General features: G+C 35.0%; 1 protein-coding gene across 3 annotated transcripts in view; it reads left to right on the top strand.

Moving 5' to 3' along the window:
* Window positions 1-4,491: 4,491 nt before the first annotated feature.
* The window catches only part of LOC123534478 (clathrin heavy chain 1), a 34,860-nt gene continuing 18,539 nt past the window's right edge, over window positions 4,492-20,812 (top strand). For 2 of the 3 annotated variants that reach the window (XM_053520018.1, XM_045316755.2), the window contains exons 1-13: window positions 4,492-4,683; window positions 8,208-8,415; window positions 11,289-11,315; window positions 13,669-13,818; window positions 14,125-14,243; window positions 14,950-15,111; window positions 15,412-15,525; window positions 17,006-17,179; window positions 17,587-17,784; window positions 18,595-18,795; window positions 19,207-19,299; window positions 19,754-19,936; window positions 20,428-20,565. In XM_053520018.1, coding sequence (XP_053375993.1) covers window positions 4,642-4,683; window positions 8,208-8,415; window positions 11,289-11,315; window positions 13,669-13,818; window positions 14,125-14,243; window positions 14,950-15,111; window positions 15,412-15,525; window positions 17,006-17,179; window positions 17,587-17,784; window positions 18,595-18,795; window positions 19,207-19,299; window positions 19,754-19,936; window positions 20,428-20,565 — 1,809 coding nt within the window. In that variant the 5' untranslated portion in view covers window positions 4,492-4,641. The remainder of the gene's footprint in view (window positions 4,684-8,207; window positions 8,416-11,288; window positions 11,316-13,668; window positions 13,819-14,124; window positions 14,244-14,949; window positions 15,112-15,411; window positions 15,526-17,005; window positions 17,180-17,586; window positions 17,785-18,594; window positions 18,796-19,206; window positions 19,300-19,753; window positions 19,937-20,427; window positions 20,566-20,812) is intronic. The other variant, XM_053520019.1, reaches the window with a different exon arrangement.

Below are 20,812 nucleotides of genomic sequence, written 5' to 3'. Positions count from 1 at the left end.
CATGAATTTGCGCACGAGTAATGGGAAAACTAGGATCTATTTACTTTGGACTTCTTCGACCGAATTATTGACCTTTTTCCATGAAAGTGAAGCTTCCTGTGGTGAAGTTTCGCTAAATTTCAATTTATGATTGCTATGAAATACTACGGACAGGAATTGTGGGACAGACGAACGGACGAAGCGTCGACTATATGCTTCTCCTTCGGGGAGCATAAAAATTAAGCGTCTTCTTTGTATGAACCGCTCGTTTTATCTTGACCAAACTTGGTCTGTAACATCCCTGTATGAACTTCTCTCAAATGTATGAACTTCTCTCAAATTTGTTCAAATAGTTTTGGTTGACCCTAGTAAGGGGCCGTCGATGCTTAAGTAGAATAACCTTAGACACGTTCCTCTCATGAACTGCGTGGCTATTTGGCTGTGTTTGCTCTGTGCTCCTTACCTTTTATCTTTTATAATGATAATAATAATTTGTCGTGACATATGTTCACGGTCATAAGTGTCTTCTGCCATCATGACAATTCTGTTATGTAATTTAGGAATCTAATACAAACTGCCTAGTAAATGAGAACAAGTATATTTTGCTGATTATAAATCAGAAATTTACGACTTCTGAAATTTGAAACGTGAATGGTGTGATTAGAAACAGAATGCTGTTCCACAGAAGGACCACTTATACATATAAAATTTAATCATTATCAGAATACAGATGTGAAATGATAATGCTATTAATGGCAAGTTCCTGTCGAGCTACAACAAACTAAAATTCTTGGATATCCTTTCTGGGGTGTTTTAAGGAAGACCTGTGTTGGTGGGAAGGGTGTTCGTCGTAGTTAGTAGAAATATATACAAGAATAGACAATGTATATTAAATATAGAACCATCCCAATAAAATCTATAAGAAGATCCTTTAGAAGCGCAGAACGCAACCAAGCAAAAATGACAGCAGTGGTATTGTTGTTGTTGTTGTTGTTGTTGTTGAAGATGATGATGATGATGCTGTTGTTGTTGTTTGGATTCAGCAATTTTACTAAGACAAGCATGAAAATCAGTGTTTGGGGGAGGATTTTTGCGGTGGTAAATTATGAATAGGATCGATCCTACGTGTATATTCTTAATATGGATAATCCGTTTTTTTGGTCAATTGGTGGGTACTATTTATCCTAGGGAGCTTCAGTTAATTAAAACTAACAATTCGGATACTGATGCTTCATTTTTAGATTTACATCTCTCTATTTATGACAATATTATACATACCAAAATTTATGACAAGAGAGATGATTTTAATTTTAGTATTGTAAATTTTCCCCATTTGGATGGGGATTTACCTCAGGCTACATCTTATGGGGTATATATTTCTCAATTAATTCGGTTTGCTAGAGCGTGTAGTCATGTCAAACATTTCAATGAACGTAATCAATATATTACAAGTAAACTTCTTCAGCAAGGCTACCGTTATTACAAATTGCGTAAATATTTTGCTAAATTTTACTATCGTAATTCTGATTTAGTTTTAAAATTCAATAGTAATTTAAAGACACTTCTGCGAGAAGGTATTTCTAAACCCGTTTTTTATGGGGATGTGGTTTACAAACTTCGTAAGATCTTGGTCATGGTAATTTTCCAAATGTATTTGGTAAAATTATAAAACGTTTTATAAAAAGAGGTTACGACCCAACTGTTTTGAGAAATACCGCATGTTTAGTGTTCAACCGTTTACAGTTGGACACTATGCATCCCTCTTTGATTGTGTCTGATGGAAGAGGGGGAGGACTCTATGATGAGCAGTTTTTAAATCCTACCAGGACTGAACTGTTTCGATATCTGTCTTCTGGTCTGTTTCGTCGGGCCCTTAAGGGTGTTTCTCTTGTTGCTCTGTCTTCTGCAAAGGCATTGAGTACATACGTTTTTGGTTCTTAAGGTTTGCTTTTTATATTTTATATTGATACAGGAGCATTTTGTGTTTTACATGCCATGCCTTTTTGTTTCCATTACGTGTGTTAGAGATTCACCTGGAGGGGATAACTTTTATTTACACTGTCCCGTGTCTTTGGAACATGTGGGGGTAAGAGTGAGGTTGGGTGCGCACCATAAACCGTTTAAGCTCCGTGTTTTTGCACTGACCGTTAAAGGCGGTAGCCTGATGTTGCCTTTGTTATGTTCGTTTTGTCTTATCGTGACATTGTGATTAGCGCGTGTTGGATTGTGTGCGTGTCGTGGATGAACGCGTCTGTTTGGGTTAGTTTGGGAGAGCTGCGTGTTGTAATTGCTATTCTGTTGATTTGTCTTTTTTTTTAGACATGTGGGAATATATTGTGAACTACGTACTTAAAACAAGTCACTCAAAAAATGTGTGTTAAAATTAGCGTGAAATGTCCGGTTCACTTTAATCATGGTCAAATATCTCAAAAATAAGCACACGGACGTATACATTTTATTTTACCAAATTATAGTCCATATATTTATTAACAACCGTGGGAAGTTTCATCAAAATCTACATTGTAGAAAAAATTCTATTCGCGAAAATGTTATGAAAGTTATGATTTTCCCATAGACTCCCATTACGAAATATTGCATGAGGTCCAAATTTTTCAAATAAGTCTAGCAAAATATCAAGCCCACGGCCCTATCTTTCTTATTTGCTGAATTTTCTAGGTATTTTCTGAAGTTTTGAAAAATCAGAGTTTAATAAAATTCTACATTGTAGAAAAGATTTCGATCCAAACGTGCAGAACTACCTTAAGCTCCCCAGTGATGTTTTTGCCACTGACCGTTCCAAGGCGGTGCCCCACTGTGTTCCTTTGTTTGTTCGTTTTGTCCTTATGTGTTGGCTTTGTGTGTGTGCGCGTGTATGTGTATGTGTGTGCTTGTGGTGTACTCGTCTGCGTGCTGTGGGTTTCGTTTTGGGGAGGATGCGTGTTTGGTACGTGGCATTCCCTGTTGGATATTTGTCTTTGGTTTTTTTAGACATTGTGGGGAATATTGTGCACTTCGTCATCCTTTAAGAACCAAGTCAGCTATTAATTTTCTTCTAAATGATCTTTTTTACAGATTTTTTAAAAAATGTTTTGCCTTCTTTGTATGGTTTTAAATCTATCACTGTACTTACGAGGGCTTGATGTTTAAAATTAAAGTCAGACATTAAAATGCTGTGTCACTGTTCTCTCAGACAGTATGTACTGTAATAAATGCAGTAAACCTTTTTTGTACATGGGGGGTAACCTCTATCTACAAGCCTAACTTTTGTGTACATGGGGGATAACTTCCTTCTATCTGTAAGCATACCTTTTGTGTACATGGGGGTAACCTCTATCTGTAAGCCTACCTTTTGTATACATGGGGGGTAACCTCTATCTGTAAACCTACCTTTTGTGTACATGGGGGTAACCTCTATATCTGTAAGCCTACCTTTTGTGTACATGGGGGTAACCTCTATCTGTAAGCCTACCTTTTGTGTACATGGGGGTAACCTCTATATCTGTAAGCCTACCTTCTGTGTACATGGGGGTAACCTCTATCTGTAAGCCTACCTTTTGTGTACATGTCTGTAAGCCTACCTTTAGTTTACATGGGGGGTAACTTCTATCTGTAAGCCTACCTTTTGTGTACATGGGTGGATGGGGCGTGGGGCGGGTAACGTCTATCTGTAAGCCTACCTTTTGTACATTGGGGGAGGGGGGTAACCTCTATCTGTAAGTCTACCTTTTGTGTACATGTGGGGTAACCTCTATCTGTAAGCCTACATTTTATGTACTTGGGGGTAAATTCTATCTGTAAGCCTACCTTTTGTGTACATGGGGGTAACCTCTATCTGTAAGCCTACCTTTTGTGTACATTGGGGGGGGGGGGGGGGGGGGGGGGTAACCTCAATCCAATCTGTAAGCCTTGGTCAGAAGTTGATGAAGGGTAAGACGATTATGTTAACTTCAGTGAACTTTTATTTTTAAGTCATAAAGACTTTAATCAGTAAAGACTATTTAGAAGACTTTTTAAAAATATTAGATGTTTATATACTTAAAAATTCCTACATACAATTAATAAATGAAATACCATCATTTAAAAATAAATCTTTAAAAATGCCCAAAACAGAATGTATGATCCATAACACAGTCTGAAAAGTATAATATAATGCAAATATGCATCAAGTACATTACATTTTTTTATACCCTTTTTCGTGTTTATTACTCTTCTTGTCGTTTATTCAGCCTTTTCTGTGAATGAATGTGGAAATACCCCAAATGGGCCTCAATGAGCTTGACACGGAAGTGGATCAGAATTGACCCAATTTGACGTCACGGTGTATGAATAAATACTAATACTATAAGAAAATAGTTCATATATTTATTGTTCGTTTTCTTCTTGAATTCTTAGACAATTATAAATAAGTGAATATTTTTGTGAGCATATATAATTATCAATGTAATAATACCAACCAAGAAGTCCACTGTACGGAACAACGATATTAACAATAACTCACCTGGTACTACTTTCATTCTTTCATCCGGTGTCCGCCATCTTGACAAATCGGAGCACTAAGTTGGGAAGTGACTCACCGGCAAGCCGGTATTTTTCGTAAAAATACCTGTTAAAAGACTACAGGACATAGTAATATAATTAGACTGGAAACTTTTTAATTCAAAGATGTCACAAATGCTCCCGATACGGTTTCAGGAGCATCTGCAGGTAATGAAATTATGAATTATTTCGGAGACACCCCTCCAACACGCCCCTCAATTTTCATATATTTTTTAGGAATCTCCACGTATTACGTTTTTCTCAGATGCCAGTTGTTGATTATAATTGCCCTCTACAGTGAATCATTTTATTTTTTATATGTCACTTATGCCCTTGAGCGTCAAATTTACTTGAATAACTCATTTTGGGGGTGGATACCAACCATGCATATTTTGTTATAAATTTATAATTTTTATACCCTACATGACCTTAGCGGTATTTAATCACAATGCCTGCATCAGTAACATAATAATTCTGTGTACCTATAGCACTTGGATTTTTAATGTGTTGCAATTATTGGATTCTGTTGAAATAACTTTTATTGTTTGAACATGTCTGGAAACTGCTCAACCTCATGTTTCTCCTGCAATGTCAATAGGGGCAGTTAACAGGCCTTTTTTCAAGAGGAAAATACTTGCAAAATCATGCAGTTTTCACCTTTGGAAACAAATTTTATTCCTCTTTGCTCTAATAGTAGTATGTGGCAATTTCCACCGCCCTCCAATCTCCCTCGCAATTAATAGACCAACACTTCTTCCTCTCAAATCTTGCTCTAAGTAAAACAGACTCGGGTCCTGTAAGAATGTTACCTTTTGCCAAAAACAATGTGACAAAAAACAGAGTAGTGAATCGAGTGATGCTCAGATGTTCGATTACATTCGAAAATTGGTTGAAAATGTTGTGTGAGTCGGCGACAATCCATTATAGTTAAAATTGAGTATGCACTTGTTGCTTAAACAAGTGTGCTTATACACAGAACTTGCTTAGTTTTTCTGTTGATTTTGTCTCTGTGACTAACTCAGGGATATAAATTAACACTCGCCCAGTCGCCCGGTGCGACCAGATTTGAAGCTGGTCGAGTCAGTTTTCCAAAATAGTCGCCCAGCCGGCGAATGTCTTTGGATTCTCCTATTAATGTCAATAAATTATTCTGGGTTTTTCCGAGACTGTCTTATTAATATGCACTACGTCACTTAAATCGACCAATCAAAATTACCGATATATACTATGACCAATCGGAATACGCGGATCATTTACTCCGTCACTAACATTATGGCTGCGCCCATAGAAATACAGCACTAGAAAGTAGAGGTTTATTGAAGGTTGTTAAAGAGCTTAGAACGGCCGGTCGCGGCGACAAAAGGAAATATTATCAGGATTATCTAAACACCTAAAGGCTAATGAGGACTTTTAATGAAAAATGGGCTGTTAACAGACCGCGGCTCAGCATAGAACACCGACCGCAACATGGTTTGTACTTTTTGTACAAGTAATAATTTCGTAATTGCGAGTCCTGTAACCCGACAATGTAACAAAATACTAGAATTCAGATGTCCATAAGCGTGCAGCCTCTATCAAAATGCCCATAAACAACCCAAATCATCTAGTGCTGCAAAAATCATTCAAACTTTAAGTGCGTCTGTGTTTGAGAGGCTGTGTCCTATATTTAGAACATGTCATGCACTGGTTGATTACGACTTTCCTTTTCAGTGTGAGTTTGATGAGTGTTCTGTAATTATATTTAAGAAATTCATGTATTTTGGCAGGAAGCAAATTACAAGACTTATTATTAAGTATGTCGATCTAAACCGCTGTTAGTATATATTTCCGCTAATAATAGCTGGGCCCCTAACTTTTAGGCTGGGCCCCTAGAATTTGCCTGTAAGGAGCCCAGTTGGCTAATAGGGTCTGAGTGTTAATTTATATCCCTGTAACTTAGTCTTAAGTTTCTCTAAATAGCAGATCGCACAAATTGACAGCGTTTGGATGGAAATACCTCTTGATTTGCAGGTACCTGGTAGTTTGTTGTCATCGATTCGTCAGAAAACCTACGGCAAAGGTTTTTTCATGATAGACGGACAAAAATGTATTTATTCATAGAATACATAGCTTTCACATTAAGAAGCAGTAACCATTACATATACTTTCATTTTACTTTATAAAAAATTCTAAAACTCTCAGGTTGACTTGTGACAAAACAAATAAAAATTCTGCATGAAAAGTCACAATATGAATTAATGAAGAATTGCTGTTGCAATACAAGACCCAGGGTTATAGCTCCAGGATCAAGGTCACAGTTATTGGTAACTAACTATCTGTTGCTTATACATTCCAAACCTTTGTCTTTGAAACAGTTTGTCATAACTTGTCACCATATTAAGACTGCAAGACCCATCTGTTCATATTTGTGGATCAAACTTGGTCTCCAGTCCTATGTTAGTTACCATGCCATGCATTGAGCAATTCTGTGACAACTTGGCATACTGGGTCACCACTAGAAGATTACACACTGCACACAAGACCCACGTGTCAAGGTCACTCTTTGAAGTCAAATTACAACACAGTCACTATTACATGATTAATCATTATGGTAGGTACCTGTGTATAATGCGCACACATGTATAATACACTTGCTTCCACTCTCCCCCAGCATTTTTTTGCCCAAAATTCTGGGGGGAACATTTATGGTCAATTTTGGGGAGATTGAAAATGAAAGTAGGAACATCGGTGATAAAGTACTTCGCACCAGAGGGTGGAATCAGTCTCATTGTACTATTGATTTATAGAAAGATATCATTATATTTGTTGTTTCTTTTGTTGAATTAAAATATTTTTATTAATAAATAGAAAGCAGTTGTTTTCAATATTTCGGGATGGCATCTTTCAAAATGACATCAACTTCTCAATTCAAACCGTTCATCCTTTGGTACAATCTGTCACACTTTATAGATCAAATTGCCAGTAATTATCTGCAATAATAAGCGAGACGGATAATAGTCAATCTTATATTTGTATCGTAATAATGATTTTTGGTTTCTTTCTTCAAAATACATGGCCCTCCGTGTCCGAGTGGTTAAGATCATTGACTTAAAGTCACTTGCCACTCAATGACTCATTGATGCTAGTTCAAGCCTCACTTGGGGTGTTGAATTTTTCATGTGAGGAAGCGATCCATCTGGCTTATGGAAGGTCAGTGATTCTACCCAAGTGTCTGCTCGTGATGAAATAATGCACAGAGGGGCACCTGTGGTCGTCCTCCATCATCAAAGCTGGAAAGTCGCCATATGATTATGACCTATAATTGTGTCGGTGCGACGTTAAACCCAACAAAATGAAATAAATAAATTCCTCAAAATACAATTAAATTTTCATTAAATTTATTTTTTAAGGAAAATAAATACTATTAACCTAATACGGAACATGACGACAATCATGGTTTTTAGTGTAGACAATGATCGGGACAAGTAGTTTCCCTTTAGTTTTACCAGAATGGAGAAAATGGTAAATAAACTTGTTTTCGAGCTGGAAAGTCATCTATACCTGTCAGGCTGTGTATAAAATGCACCCACAATTCGAGGTGGTCCCAGGGTTAAAAAAACAAACTGTGCATTATACACAAGTATCTACGGTACTCTCCTGACAGACTGAACTTGATGATGCCCATCTGACAGTAACTTTGAATCTTATTTCAGCTCCAAAATGTGGGTATCAATGCAGCAAACATTGGGTTCAGCACCCTTACAATGGAGTCAGACAAGTTTATTTGTGTACGAGAAAAGGTTGGCGATACAGCGCAAGTTGTCATCATTGACATGAATGACTCATCAAACCCAATCAGGCGTCCAATCTCAGCTGACTCCGCTATCATGAATCCTGCAAGTAAAGTCATTGCACTAAAAGGTAAATTTATTTATATGAAATTACAACACTGTAATAAAACAAACTGTCTTGTTAGTGCCTTAAATAATTTGTATGTAGTGCTTGTAACATTGGAATGATAAAAAACATCACACTTAAAAGAGGCAGTAGCACAGGTTTGTTGAAACGATGCAATTTACATGATCCGAGTAGCTGACAGTACACTTTAGGTTAAAAATTGATACTAAGCTTAGGGTGGACAATTAGAAATTTACCTTAGACCTAGGATAGTTAGGTTATTGTTATAAAGAATAATGCAAAAGATCAGATAAATGATATATGGAATAATGAAAGACTGTTTTTGTTTGAACCATGTTGAAGTAAGTATGATTGCTGTTTTTAGAAAATAAACAATGACACTTGTTTAGCATTTTTAATGGCTCCAAGTAATGATGGTATTCACTTAATAAATATTGCTTAAGACAGGAGAAAAGGATTTACTGTAGACATAACAGTCTATATCTTCTTTAAATTACATCATTTCTAGATTTACAATTAAAGTTCATTCCCTTTGCTTGTTCTGGTGAAAACAACTTGTACAAAAATGATCTAGGTTTGCAATTTAACAATTTAAATTTAAGAAATCTTTGAAAATAAACTATAATTGATATCTCTTTCCATAACAAAACACAAAAAATATGAAGATTAACAAATACTGGATGACAATTGTTTAGTTGCCATAGGAACGAAAGATGAAGATGTTATTTTTCAACTAAGAAAACAGATGGCAAAAAATGTGATGAAATTTAAATGGAAAGATTATGTTAAGCTTCTGTTTTAATTAAGAAGACAGAGGAAAACAGATCTTGTGACTCCCAACATTGATTTCTTCACTTCTTCATAAGAATACTTTCAAAGTTTTAGTGTATGAAATTCAGAATGGTTCACATGTTCATAGATATATGATTTTTCTGGGGTCACAATTCTTAGGAAGTGTTTAAGTTTCAGTTTTTTATTGATCATCATCAGTTGATGTAAAAATGTAGAATTCTCCACTGATTGTCAATACTGTCTGTCTTGCTTTGGTTTAGTATTGTATAATTGTATGTCCTGAAGATAATGTGGATTGTGTCCTTGGTATTTCATTATGTATGAAAACTTTTTGCCATTTTACTAGTATGTTTTGGCATTCTTTCTTAATTGTTGTTTTAATTTCCTCCCATACAGAGTACTTAATTTCACATTTTTCAATGATCCAAGTTATAGATTATTTTTAAAATAAACAGAAAGAGCGATGCTTTATTTATTGATTGAAGGCTTCCTCTTTCCTTCCAGAGAGTTTGGCAGATGTTTATAGTGATTTACCGTGTTGTCTGTTATAGTACTTCTGGTTATTGGAAATCTATGTAACCGTCCCACGATAGCACTAATGTTTTCATTGATCACCTACTGGTTCGTTATTCCAAGTATATGTTATCTTAGATATGCATGTAAGTGTTCTAAAGGACTAAAGACACTTAAGTCCTTAAATGAATTGTGTCCGTTTCAGACATACATACTCGGTTTCTAAGATTTCCAAGAAGTATGATATATATTACATGTATTATATATATGTATGCTACACATATATATTCTATACAAAGGGGTGATGTCTTTTGATAGAATAAGCTCTATACAGTTTAATATTTTACAAATTGTTTCTTCTTCTGCAAAGCAAAAGGCGACACAGAACCAATGGCTTAATCACATATTTGTTTTGTTGTAATCTTAAGATGTTTCTGTCCCCTTTTATTTTTTAAGCTTAGAACATCCTTGGCTATTTTAGCTAAAATTTCTTCCTCTGTTCATTTGTTGTGAATTTTGTAATGTATCCTATTGATAAGTTATTTTTATAACAATATTTTCTTTTCCTTGAAACTTTCTTTACACTATTCTATTGTTTAGTTTACTGTTTCTGAAAAGGCACTGTAAGTTATGTTGCTGTCTTTATAAAAAAAAATTACACAAGCCTTTTAAAAAAATGATTAAATGTTTTCTAGTCTTTCCAGAATTAATTAAACACCTGCTACAGAGTGTTGAATAAAAGGGAAAAAATACAGTCTAGTTATGCAATTAAAAGTATCTTATTTGTCAAAGAAGTTTATACTCTTTTTCTTGTGCTAAGGTAATAGACACGTAATGGCAGTTAGCAATTTTCATTCGATTACATATTCTTTTAAGTCAATTTGGCATGCTTCACCCTTGAAAGTAGCTTATACAAGCAAATGGCTTGAACTGGGGGAATACTTATATCACATACATAGCATATGGAATTAAACTTAATTGCCAATTGCCATTAGAGTTTAATATTCTAAATACAAAATGCCTATTTTAACTTAAGCGTTAACACTTTGTCAAATTGGCAGTTTTTATTTGCTGTTGGACATAATCAATGTCCTGCAGCTTTTCTTGGTAGCTTTTGGGCAGAAAATCGATTTGTGAATGTGTGACATTCATGCGTAGTACAGAGCTCTATAACCGTATATTTTGGAAAGACTTTCATCATTTATACATTGTACTTGGTCATGCATCTTGCTGTGCTTGTCATACATATTTAAATCTTCCTGAGAAAAGCATACTTATGTTTGATGGAATGTAAAATAATAAAAAAAAACTGGTTGCTGTAAAACAGTGTTATTTGCATGCATGCTTGATTCATGGCCAAATCTATGCAGTATTGTAAATGCTTGTATAAGTAATAAGGCTTGTATTCATTAATTCAAATCAGTATGGCGATTTCTGCCTTAAATTTTTAGAATGGTCTGTCAGTTTTCTTGAAAAGAAATTAAACTTGAATAAAAACATGTCAATTTTGTTAGATTTTATTTTTTTTAATGAATACAAGCTTTAACAAACACCTTTTTATCATTTAACAGGGTCGGCACAGCCTGGGGATCCTAATGGTGTGTATTGTGTAACTCCTCCCACCCGGTTAATGACCACACCCACCAAACTGCCCCGCCCACTTTTACTGGTCATTAGCACGATACTATACTGTACAAGTCCCACTGTTTATTACATTCTACTAGAACCACTCTAATTTTATTAGTAATTAAAGTCATTTTAAGTTGCAGTAAAGATGTATTTAGTTGATTTCGATGTTTGGACTTGCACATTTGAGTCAACATATGTAGCTGTGCAGCATGCACTTTGAATTAATGCATGTATATATTATATGATAGGAGCGGGTTTAGAAAATTTCAAATATTCCACTACATTGCATAGCTTCCGCTATAAATTTATATGACAGGGCATTTCTCACTCAACATTTTATAAAAAAAATGTATGTAGATTGGTACAAGGTTGATACTTCATGTGTGCAGACCGCTATTACATGTATTCAAAATTTATCTTAATGATAGTCCATTGTAATCAGTTTCAAGTACATTCATGCCAGTAATTTAGGATAAGAGACTGGGTGCATTAATATTGGTTATCATTGTTTTTATCAGTTCATTATCTTATTTGACGTGATCAATGAACACTTTCCTTTGCAGATTAGTGTTAAATATAATTTGATGAATGCAAACATGTTTGTGCTATCTTTATATGCTATCAGTAGGTCATTTTACATTGATAGATACTGATGCAAATCTTTTTTAAAAAAATGAATTTCACAGCATAAGACTTTCTTTATGCCTGATTGTCAAAATTGGCTGCTCAAGTTGAAAGGCTTGAACCCCGTCTGTGCCTTGTAAGACAGTTTTGCAATGTTTTGTGGGATGCACATTCAGATATGGCCAGGCTTTCATTGATGAATAAGCAAAAAAGAACTACAACTATGTTTGATAACGGTTAATTGATAAACGTGTTTCACAAGTATTGCTCTCCAAACAACATATGATGCTTTTAGTATGCTATTCATTCTTAGCAAAACTGCAAAGTCATATAGCAAATACCAAGCCTTGAAATTGACCTTGAAACATTGATCACGTCCTTCCTGTTAAAATATACAGGAGTGGTTTTTGTCAGTCTTACTCATGACAAGAAGAAAACTATGGTGTTAGTATTGTAAGAGTTCCCAATAAAGGCGTTCACATCTTCTGGCCGAAACTATTGGTATCTGATACTATTTGAACCAATGGGATTAGAGGCTGTGGGAGAGAATCAATAAAATGATACAATAAAGAGTGGTGCCGTTCTCTAGGCCTATTGATTGAAGGCAACTAAATAGCTCAGTTCTAACGTATAATGATCATACAAACTGTATAATATATTGGGCAGTATAGGTATAGATTTTGAAGTGGTCATTTATTGCTATTAGTACTAGTAGACACCATTAAATAAGTGCTTAAGGATATTGAAACTGTGATATATATAAATTGTCTTTAATTCAATACCCTCATTTCTGTCCCATCTTATAAACAAGCCTTATCCACATTTGTCTTCCTTTCCTTTTCTACCCCACCGATTGAAAGAAATAAAGTGCCACAACTCTTAAAGTCTGCTGTTTAAACAATATAAATGCACTTACTGCTTTATCATTATTTTTCTTAAATGATTCTGAGAATTTAACGTCTAGAATATAGTGCAACCTCTCTGTAGTGACAAAAATGTGTGTTAAGGGTGTTTCTATGAAGATGTCTACATGCAGTCAAACCTGTATTAAGCAGACAACCAAGTGACTGCTTAAAGCAGGTGGCTGCTTAAGGGAAGTGAAAATTGGAACATTAAGTCAATTTGGGAAGTTACAATATAACTGACTGACTGGCTGCTTAATACAGATGGCTGCTCAGATTTAGGTTCAGCTGTATGGGCTGTAATAAGAAAAAAATATATATTATTATCATTGTCGAGAGATATTGGCTTAATACAGGTGATTTTGAAGAGAGGTTATAATTAATTTTAAAGGTTAAATATGTTCTTATTCTTAAAGAGACTCAGAGAGTAGCTGATGTAGAACATGATTCTTGTAAAATTTACTAAAAAGCTTGGAGATAAAGCAGCTACTGGGTATATGCTGGTCACTTCACAATAAGCACACTCTTTGCTTTAGAAATGTAGTAGACACCAAATATAATACCACAGTATATTATAGCAATATTTGAAAAAAATATTAGTGATATAACCGTCTGTTTTCATCCAATTAATCTTAAATTCTACACGTAACATCGTTCAACACACAGTTGATTTGTGCATATATGTATAAATTGAGTCTGCTTGTAATAAATCTTACTCAAAATTTTGAATTTGGAGTGAAATTTGTAAAAAAGATTAGTATTGTTCGGCATTTTAAGTCCACTATTTATATTGCAGCTGGAAAGACATTACAGATTTTCAACATTGAGATGAAGAGCAAGATGAAGGCTCATACTATGACAGAAGAGGTAGTGTTCTGGAAGTGGATCTCTGTAAACACTGTTGCCATAGCAACTGAGACAGCCGTCTACCACTGGTCAATGGAAGGTAGGATTGCTGTAGGAGAATGCAAGAAGTGTGTTATTTTTAAGAGCTCTATGATAATCTGGTCTGATTTGGTTTGGCTTGTTTTCTCAGGTCAATTGATTGATCGAGGTGTATATTTGGAAGTTGTCTTGTTCTTGTAGGGGACTAGGTTGAAAAAACATAGAACTGATGTTTTCAAATGACATTCCATTCTGCTTTTATGTTGTGCAGATAAGTGTTTGGTCAATATTTAATTGTATGAATTATATCAGGCAAGCTTTAAACTGTGAAAAACTATAAAATAACCATACAAATTCACAATTCTAGGTGATTCCCAACCACAGAAGATGTTTGACCGTCATTCAAACTTGGCAGGTTGCCAGATAATCAACTATCGTACAGATGCTAAACAGCAGTGGCTTCTGCTTGTCGGAATATCAGCACAGGTAAGAACTGTAGTCATCAAGGTTGTTGTAGATTTAACATTATTAACAAACAATATTATTATTTCAGAGGCATATTAGCTCTTGCATGAATGTAAACAATCATTTCTTCTCAGCTGTACAATGTCAAGATGGGAATTATCAAAACATAAGCAAAGTCTGTTGACTGTTACATAGACGAAAAATATTGTTAACAGTTATGACAAAAATAATGTTTTACAAGAAAAGGGGACCTAAAGGGTGTGCACTTGTTTTCAGGACTGCTTCAGGGCACATAACTTTTGCATATCTGCAGTAGAGGTGTAGGCAAAAATAGTATTCTTTCTGTAAATATCTCTCACAGATTAAAGCTGGTGGCTGAGTGGTTTAGGTCGTTGAGCATGAATATCGTGTCCCTCGCCACTGGGTTCAGAACCTTACTTTGGGTGTAGAATTCTTTCCAGCTTGTTTACAGATGACAGATGGTGCCCACTTGTCACTGAAATAATGCACAAAGGGGCACCTGGGATCTTTCTCCCCCACCAAAAGCAGGAAAGTCGCCATATGACCTTTAATTATGTAGATGGGATGTTAAAGTATAAACCCAACAGAAACAAAACAAAAAAAGCAGATGAAAACCATCAAAAGAGAAACAGTACACATGTTGACAATACCATTGCTGGAATCCTTTCATGTAATGCAGACAGATCAAATGTGAATTCTTTTACAGCAAAATCGTGTTGTTGGTGCTATGCAGCTATATTCTGTAGAGAGAAAAGTGAGCCAGCCAATAGAAGGACATGCAGCAGCATTTGCATCACTCAAATTGGAAGGCAACGCAACACCATCCACCCTCTTCTGTTTTGGTGTGAGAGGTGCACAAGGGGGCAAGGTATGATTGTACAAAGTTTACTTTTATACTTAAATACAATACAATCTAAATCCTTGTGCAACTGATTTGTTTACTCCAGTGTTAGGTAAAAGTCAACGGGAGCTGTTTATACAAGTTCAAATGATAGCTAGCTTCGTACTCCAACCTTCATTTAACCAAAATGCACTCATTATTTTCATTAAAAAAATGAGAGAAAGTTAACGGTAGTTAATTTGACATAGACTTACAAATAAAGAACCATATACATTCATGATATATAAAAATTACTTTAAGTGAAATTTTGTTTATTTCTGATTTCAGTTACACATAATTGAAGTAGGTCAGCCAGCACAAGGGAACACACCATTCCAGAAGAAAGCCGTGGATGTTTTCTTTCCACCAGAGGCACAGAATGACTTTCCTGTTGCCATGCAGGTAACAAATCTTTAAAAAACTTGATTTTAACATTCTCATTTGTCAGGTAGCATAACAAATTTGTGTAAGGAAATCCTGTGGTTTTACCCTGGTTCCCACCCATGCCTGAAATAATGCCTAATAGGGGCACCTTGGGTCTTAATCCACTCTAATTGAAGCTGGAAATCATCTGAGAACATAAACATTTGTGTGACTTCAGTGGCAACAGACAGAAATCTTCTTGCCCTAAGACAAGCTTTTTGTCCAAAATTTGTTCAGTATAAAAATGTCCCTTTGATTGAAACACAGGAGTCTGAAATTCTATCAATAAGACCATAGAAGTCTATCTTTACAAAAAATACCCCCTATATATATAAAATAAACACCAGGAATGAAACGTCAAAAACCCAGGGTCGCCTGAAAATACGCACGGAACACAGGGTGATCGCAATTTAGCGAGCGTAGTTAAGAAATAACACTAAAATACACCTACCGCACTCGACAGCATTCAAATCTGATACACTTTACAAGAGTAATCAGACATTTTCTGAGGTTTTCAGCTGTCGCCGAAGCCATTCGCTGACGTCAGAACAACAACAACAATTACAGCGCCGAGATAAAGATAAAATACTTATTTTATCCTTTAAAATTTGTACATCGAGTAAATAAGTATTAGAATATTTATATGTTTACATCAGTCTATAATATCCCCTAGATTCCTTTTGCAATAAAAGATAATTTACAAAATTTGATTGGGAAAACCCGTAAAGGGAGGTTACTCTTGGGATAATCCATTTTACGATGCAGCAGAATATCTAAATTTCAGTAGTAAAATTTGATACTTGGTGTACAATGACTTTATTATATGAATAGAGCAATATGTAAATGTCTGTTATGTAATTTGAAGGTAAGACAGTACGGGAATTGCTACTTTCTAATTTTATCCCGGCGCTGTAATTGTTGTTATTGTTGTGACGTCAGCGAATGGCTTCGGCGACAGCTGAAAATCTCAAAAAACTCAGAAAATGTCTACGCTCGCTAAATTGCGATTACCCTGTGTTCCATGCGTATTTTCAGGGGACCCTTGATTTTTGACGTTTCATTCCTGGTGTTTATTTTATATATATAGGGGGTATTTTTTGTAAAGATAGACTTCTATGGTCTTATTGATAGCATTTCAGACTCCTGTGATTGAAAGCATATCAATGAAAAAGGCAGGTCTTTCTTTATCTTAGTTTGGATTCATTTGATGGAAACACTGTAAAAGAAAAGTTCAGAACCGGTCCTATACTTGACCTTTAATCTATGTTATTCTTGTAATAACTCATGTTTTCTTAATGAATATTTATCAGAAGTTACGGTAGTTAAGTGGGTCAGTCAGAAATTAAACCTTTAAGGGAGTGATAAGTTAAAAATGGCCCGGAAATTGAAGTAAAAAGCAGAAAACAGTTATAAAATTTATTTATTTTTATAATTTTAACTAAATCTATATTTTTTTCAGGTGAGCCAAAAACATGGAGTGATATTCCTGATCACAAAGTATGGATACGTTCACTTGTATGACATTGAGAATGCTACGTGTATATACATGAACAGAATCAGTGGTGATACCATCTTTGTCACTGCCTCGCATGAAGCAACTTCAGGAATTATTGGAGTAAACAGAAAAGGACAGGTAAACATTTATTTGAAATATGAAAATGATGTGTTTTGGCTAGTCATTGATTGGTAACTTCTGTAGAAGTTTGTATGACCTCCCAATGTTTTCAAGTTAAAATATTTAAGTTTTAATACAAATTGTTGTGTGTCAGAACTTGTTAAAAAGCATGTACTTAAGTGTAATTCTGTCAGCCGTATGATTCTGCTTGAAGAAATTTATTGAACGGTACTACATGATTTTTTTGTGAAATTAGTAATGGTACTACCTGATAACTTGTGAAAATTTTATTGAATTTTATTATGGTGCACTTTAATACCCATCAAAAATAAGCTGTTAAAGGTAAAATTAAAAGACAAAGGATAAAGCTTAAGGAATTAATTATTGTATAAATATATTCTGGAAAAATGACAAATTTACTGTAGGTGCTGTCAGTGAGTGTAGAGGAAGACAACATTGTGCAATACATTGCCAACACGCTGCAGAATCCAGACCTGGCCATTAAAGTAGCATCACGCTCAAACTTACCTGGAGCAGAGGACCTGTTTGTAAAGAAATTCAACATGCTGTTCTCCAGTGGACAGTACAGTGAGGCAGCAAAAGCAGCCGCCAGTGCACCAAAGGTAATATAGCTGTCGTGCGTTACAGCTTATTATAGCTTCTTTACTAATTATATTACATATCATTCTAAAGAAATCTGAGGGTTGTAAATGGAAATTCCTTGTATTTTCCATTGTAAAAATCAGCTTATTTCAACAATAAAATTCAGGAAATTAAATTTTAACATTAATTGTGAATGGATTGCTATAAACTGTCAGGATAAAGATATGTCAAAGCTGTGATTTTACCCAGTTTTTCTAATGGGAAAGAAATATTTTAGGCTATAGATTTGACTTAATTATACAAACTTAAAAAAATGTTTCAAAAGATCCTACAGCTTGCCTCAGACAACTAAAGAATAATGTGTAGTTTTCTGCACTTTGTAAAATTAACCCTGTTTCGGATTTGGTTGATTGAACAGTTTAATATCAAGACAAGGAAGACTTTAAGAATATTTTCTCTGCAGATGTATGACAGTGTGTTTGTCAGGAAAATATTTCATTTCCCCTTTGTGTAATTGTATCATAATTGTCAGTTTACTAATATTAGTCATAAGAATAGTTAATATAGATTGTATCTGTTAAAAAAATCTTAAATAAATGACATGAGATTTGGTGTAACCATGGTAATAAAGAAGAGATAATATTTCTTTTTACTCTGTATCTACAGGAATTCCATAAGGTTTTGAAAAGTCTGTACTTACTTTCATGGTCATCTTAGAACAGAGTATTGAGAACTGCAGTTTATGTTGTGTTAATCTTTTACAAACAGTTCTAGAGTTTGCTTGCAACAAATTTTTGTGAAAATCATGAAATTAAATTTGAATGTTACAGGGTATATTGAGAACACCAGCCACCATTCAGCAGTTCCAACAGGTACCAGCCCAGCCTGGCCAGACCTCTCCACTCCTGCAGTACTTCGGTATCCTGCTTGACAAAGGCCAGCTGAACAAGTATGAATCCCTTGAGTTGTGTAGACCAGTGCTTCAACAAGGCAGGAAACATCTTCTGGAAAAATGGCTGAAAGAGGAAAAGGTGAAATAGAATTAATAACTACATGCCTGTGTTTACTCAGTGTAGAGAGATGTTATACAACTGAGTATTAATAAAGATTTTGATAGTTAAATATTTGTATTAACAAGTATTTGTTGGTGATTAATTTTCTGGTGATTAGGTGGTGTTGTCACTTCATGAAATTTAATCCCAACAAACATAAAAAAATTCTAACTCATTTTCTTAACTTAGGAATTCTTGTTTTGGTCAAAACTGTGAAAATTCGTGCCAACAGAAGTAAATAATTTAGCAGTATTTATGTTTAAGAGAATTGTATCTGCATATTGAATTGCCAGTAAAACAGATAGATTGATAGATTTGGGTGTAAATTTATAAAAATGCATGCACACTGTAGTAATATTTGAGTACTAATACAGAACATATTTATTACAGCTTGAGTGTAGTGAGGAACTTGGAGACTTGGTGAAGAGTGCAGATCCCACCCTAGCATTGTCTGTGTACCTCAGAGCTAATGTACCAAACAAGGTATTGTTACCATAAAAAAACAACTGAACGTTGCTTCATATGAGAATCTTTCTAAAGGTCATTTATAATATGTAAAACAGTAGAAACTTCACAACGCTGCTGTAGAAAAAACTAGCACTGCAACTTATTATTTGCTTGCTTAGTTCATAGTTCATAGTAGAATGCCTGATTGTTAATATTATGAATGGTGAAAGATTTTGAGTTATAAAGGTGTCATATTGAGCATTCATTCTGTGAATGGCATTGACCTAAGATCTGACGTGCAGTCAAATCATTTATCCCTTTAGACAGAAAGTTATCTTACTGTGAAGAATAAATTGAAACTAATCTTAAATCTGTATGAATACTAGATATAAATGAAGAAGAATTGAAAGATTAAATATTTGGGTACCATATGGAAATTTCAAGTCAGTGTTTACATGTAATACAACATGTAATAATTTCTTATTTATAGGTAATTCAATGTTTTGCCGAGACTGGACAATTCCAGAAGATAGTACTTTATGCCAAGAAAGTGGGCCACACCCCAGACTACATATTCCTTCTGCGTAACATCATGAGGATGAACCCTGAGCAGGGCCTCCAGTTTGCACAGATGTTAGTACAAGATGATGAACCTCTCGCTGATCTTAACCAGGTTTGTTTCTTTGCCATATTTCATACTTCAAAATTCTGTGGTGGATTTACTTTTTCATGGTAAAATCTGTAGACCGTTACTTAAGCAAGTAAAATTGACTTTAAGCCTGTGCTTATCAGACATCAAAGAATGATAAAATTCTCAAGATTTCTACACAGATTTAAATAATTATACATTTGCACTTGTTTGGTTGGAAGAAAAGCTGTCAGTGCATGTTTTGACTGCCATTGCTGAGTGGTTATGGTTGCTTCTCACTGTTCATGAATTGAAATCTCACTTGGGATGTAGAATTCATTCATGTTTAATTAGGAAGTAGCTTTATGGAAGGTCAGTGATTCTGTCCAGGGATTTTCCTCCTTCCTAAAATGCATAAAAGTTGCCATTTAACTTAGAACTGTGTTAGTTTGTCTCAAAACATTCACATTTACATGTACTTCCAAACATCTTGTTTCTGACTGCAAATTCACATAGAAAGTATGCATATTTGACAGGTTGTTGATGTGTTTATGGAGGCAAACTTGATCCAGCAATGTACATCATTCCTCCTGGATGCTCTCAAGAACAACAGACCATCAGAGGCTCCGCTACAGACAAGACTTCTTGAAATGAACCTCATGTCGGCACCACAGGTAATATTTCCAGTTGCAATTGATCAGTCTTCTACAGTTGTGATTTTTATGCCAAAAAAATTATACGCTGCATTGAATATCTTGCCAGTGATGAAAATTCAGATGATTGGTACAGTTTAGAGTTCTCTGCAGCTTTAGTTTCATTTAGTTAGAGTGTATGTTTGAAGCTAACTGACGGATCATGAGGCTGAACTACGAATCAGTCACTGCAAGCTTGAAATCTCGCACATTCAGCTAATATTGATTC

The sequence above is a fragment of the Mercenaria mercenaria genome, chromosome 12, assembly GCF_021730395.1.
Source record: "Mercenaria mercenaria strain notata chromosome 12, MADL_Memer_1, whole genome shotgun sequence".
In the NCBI taxonomy this organism is placed as follows: Eukaryota; Metazoa; Mollusca; class Bivalvia; order Venerida; family Veneridae; genus Mercenaria; species Mercenaria mercenaria.
This window is presented reverse-complemented; position numbering and strand designations above follow the sequence as displayed.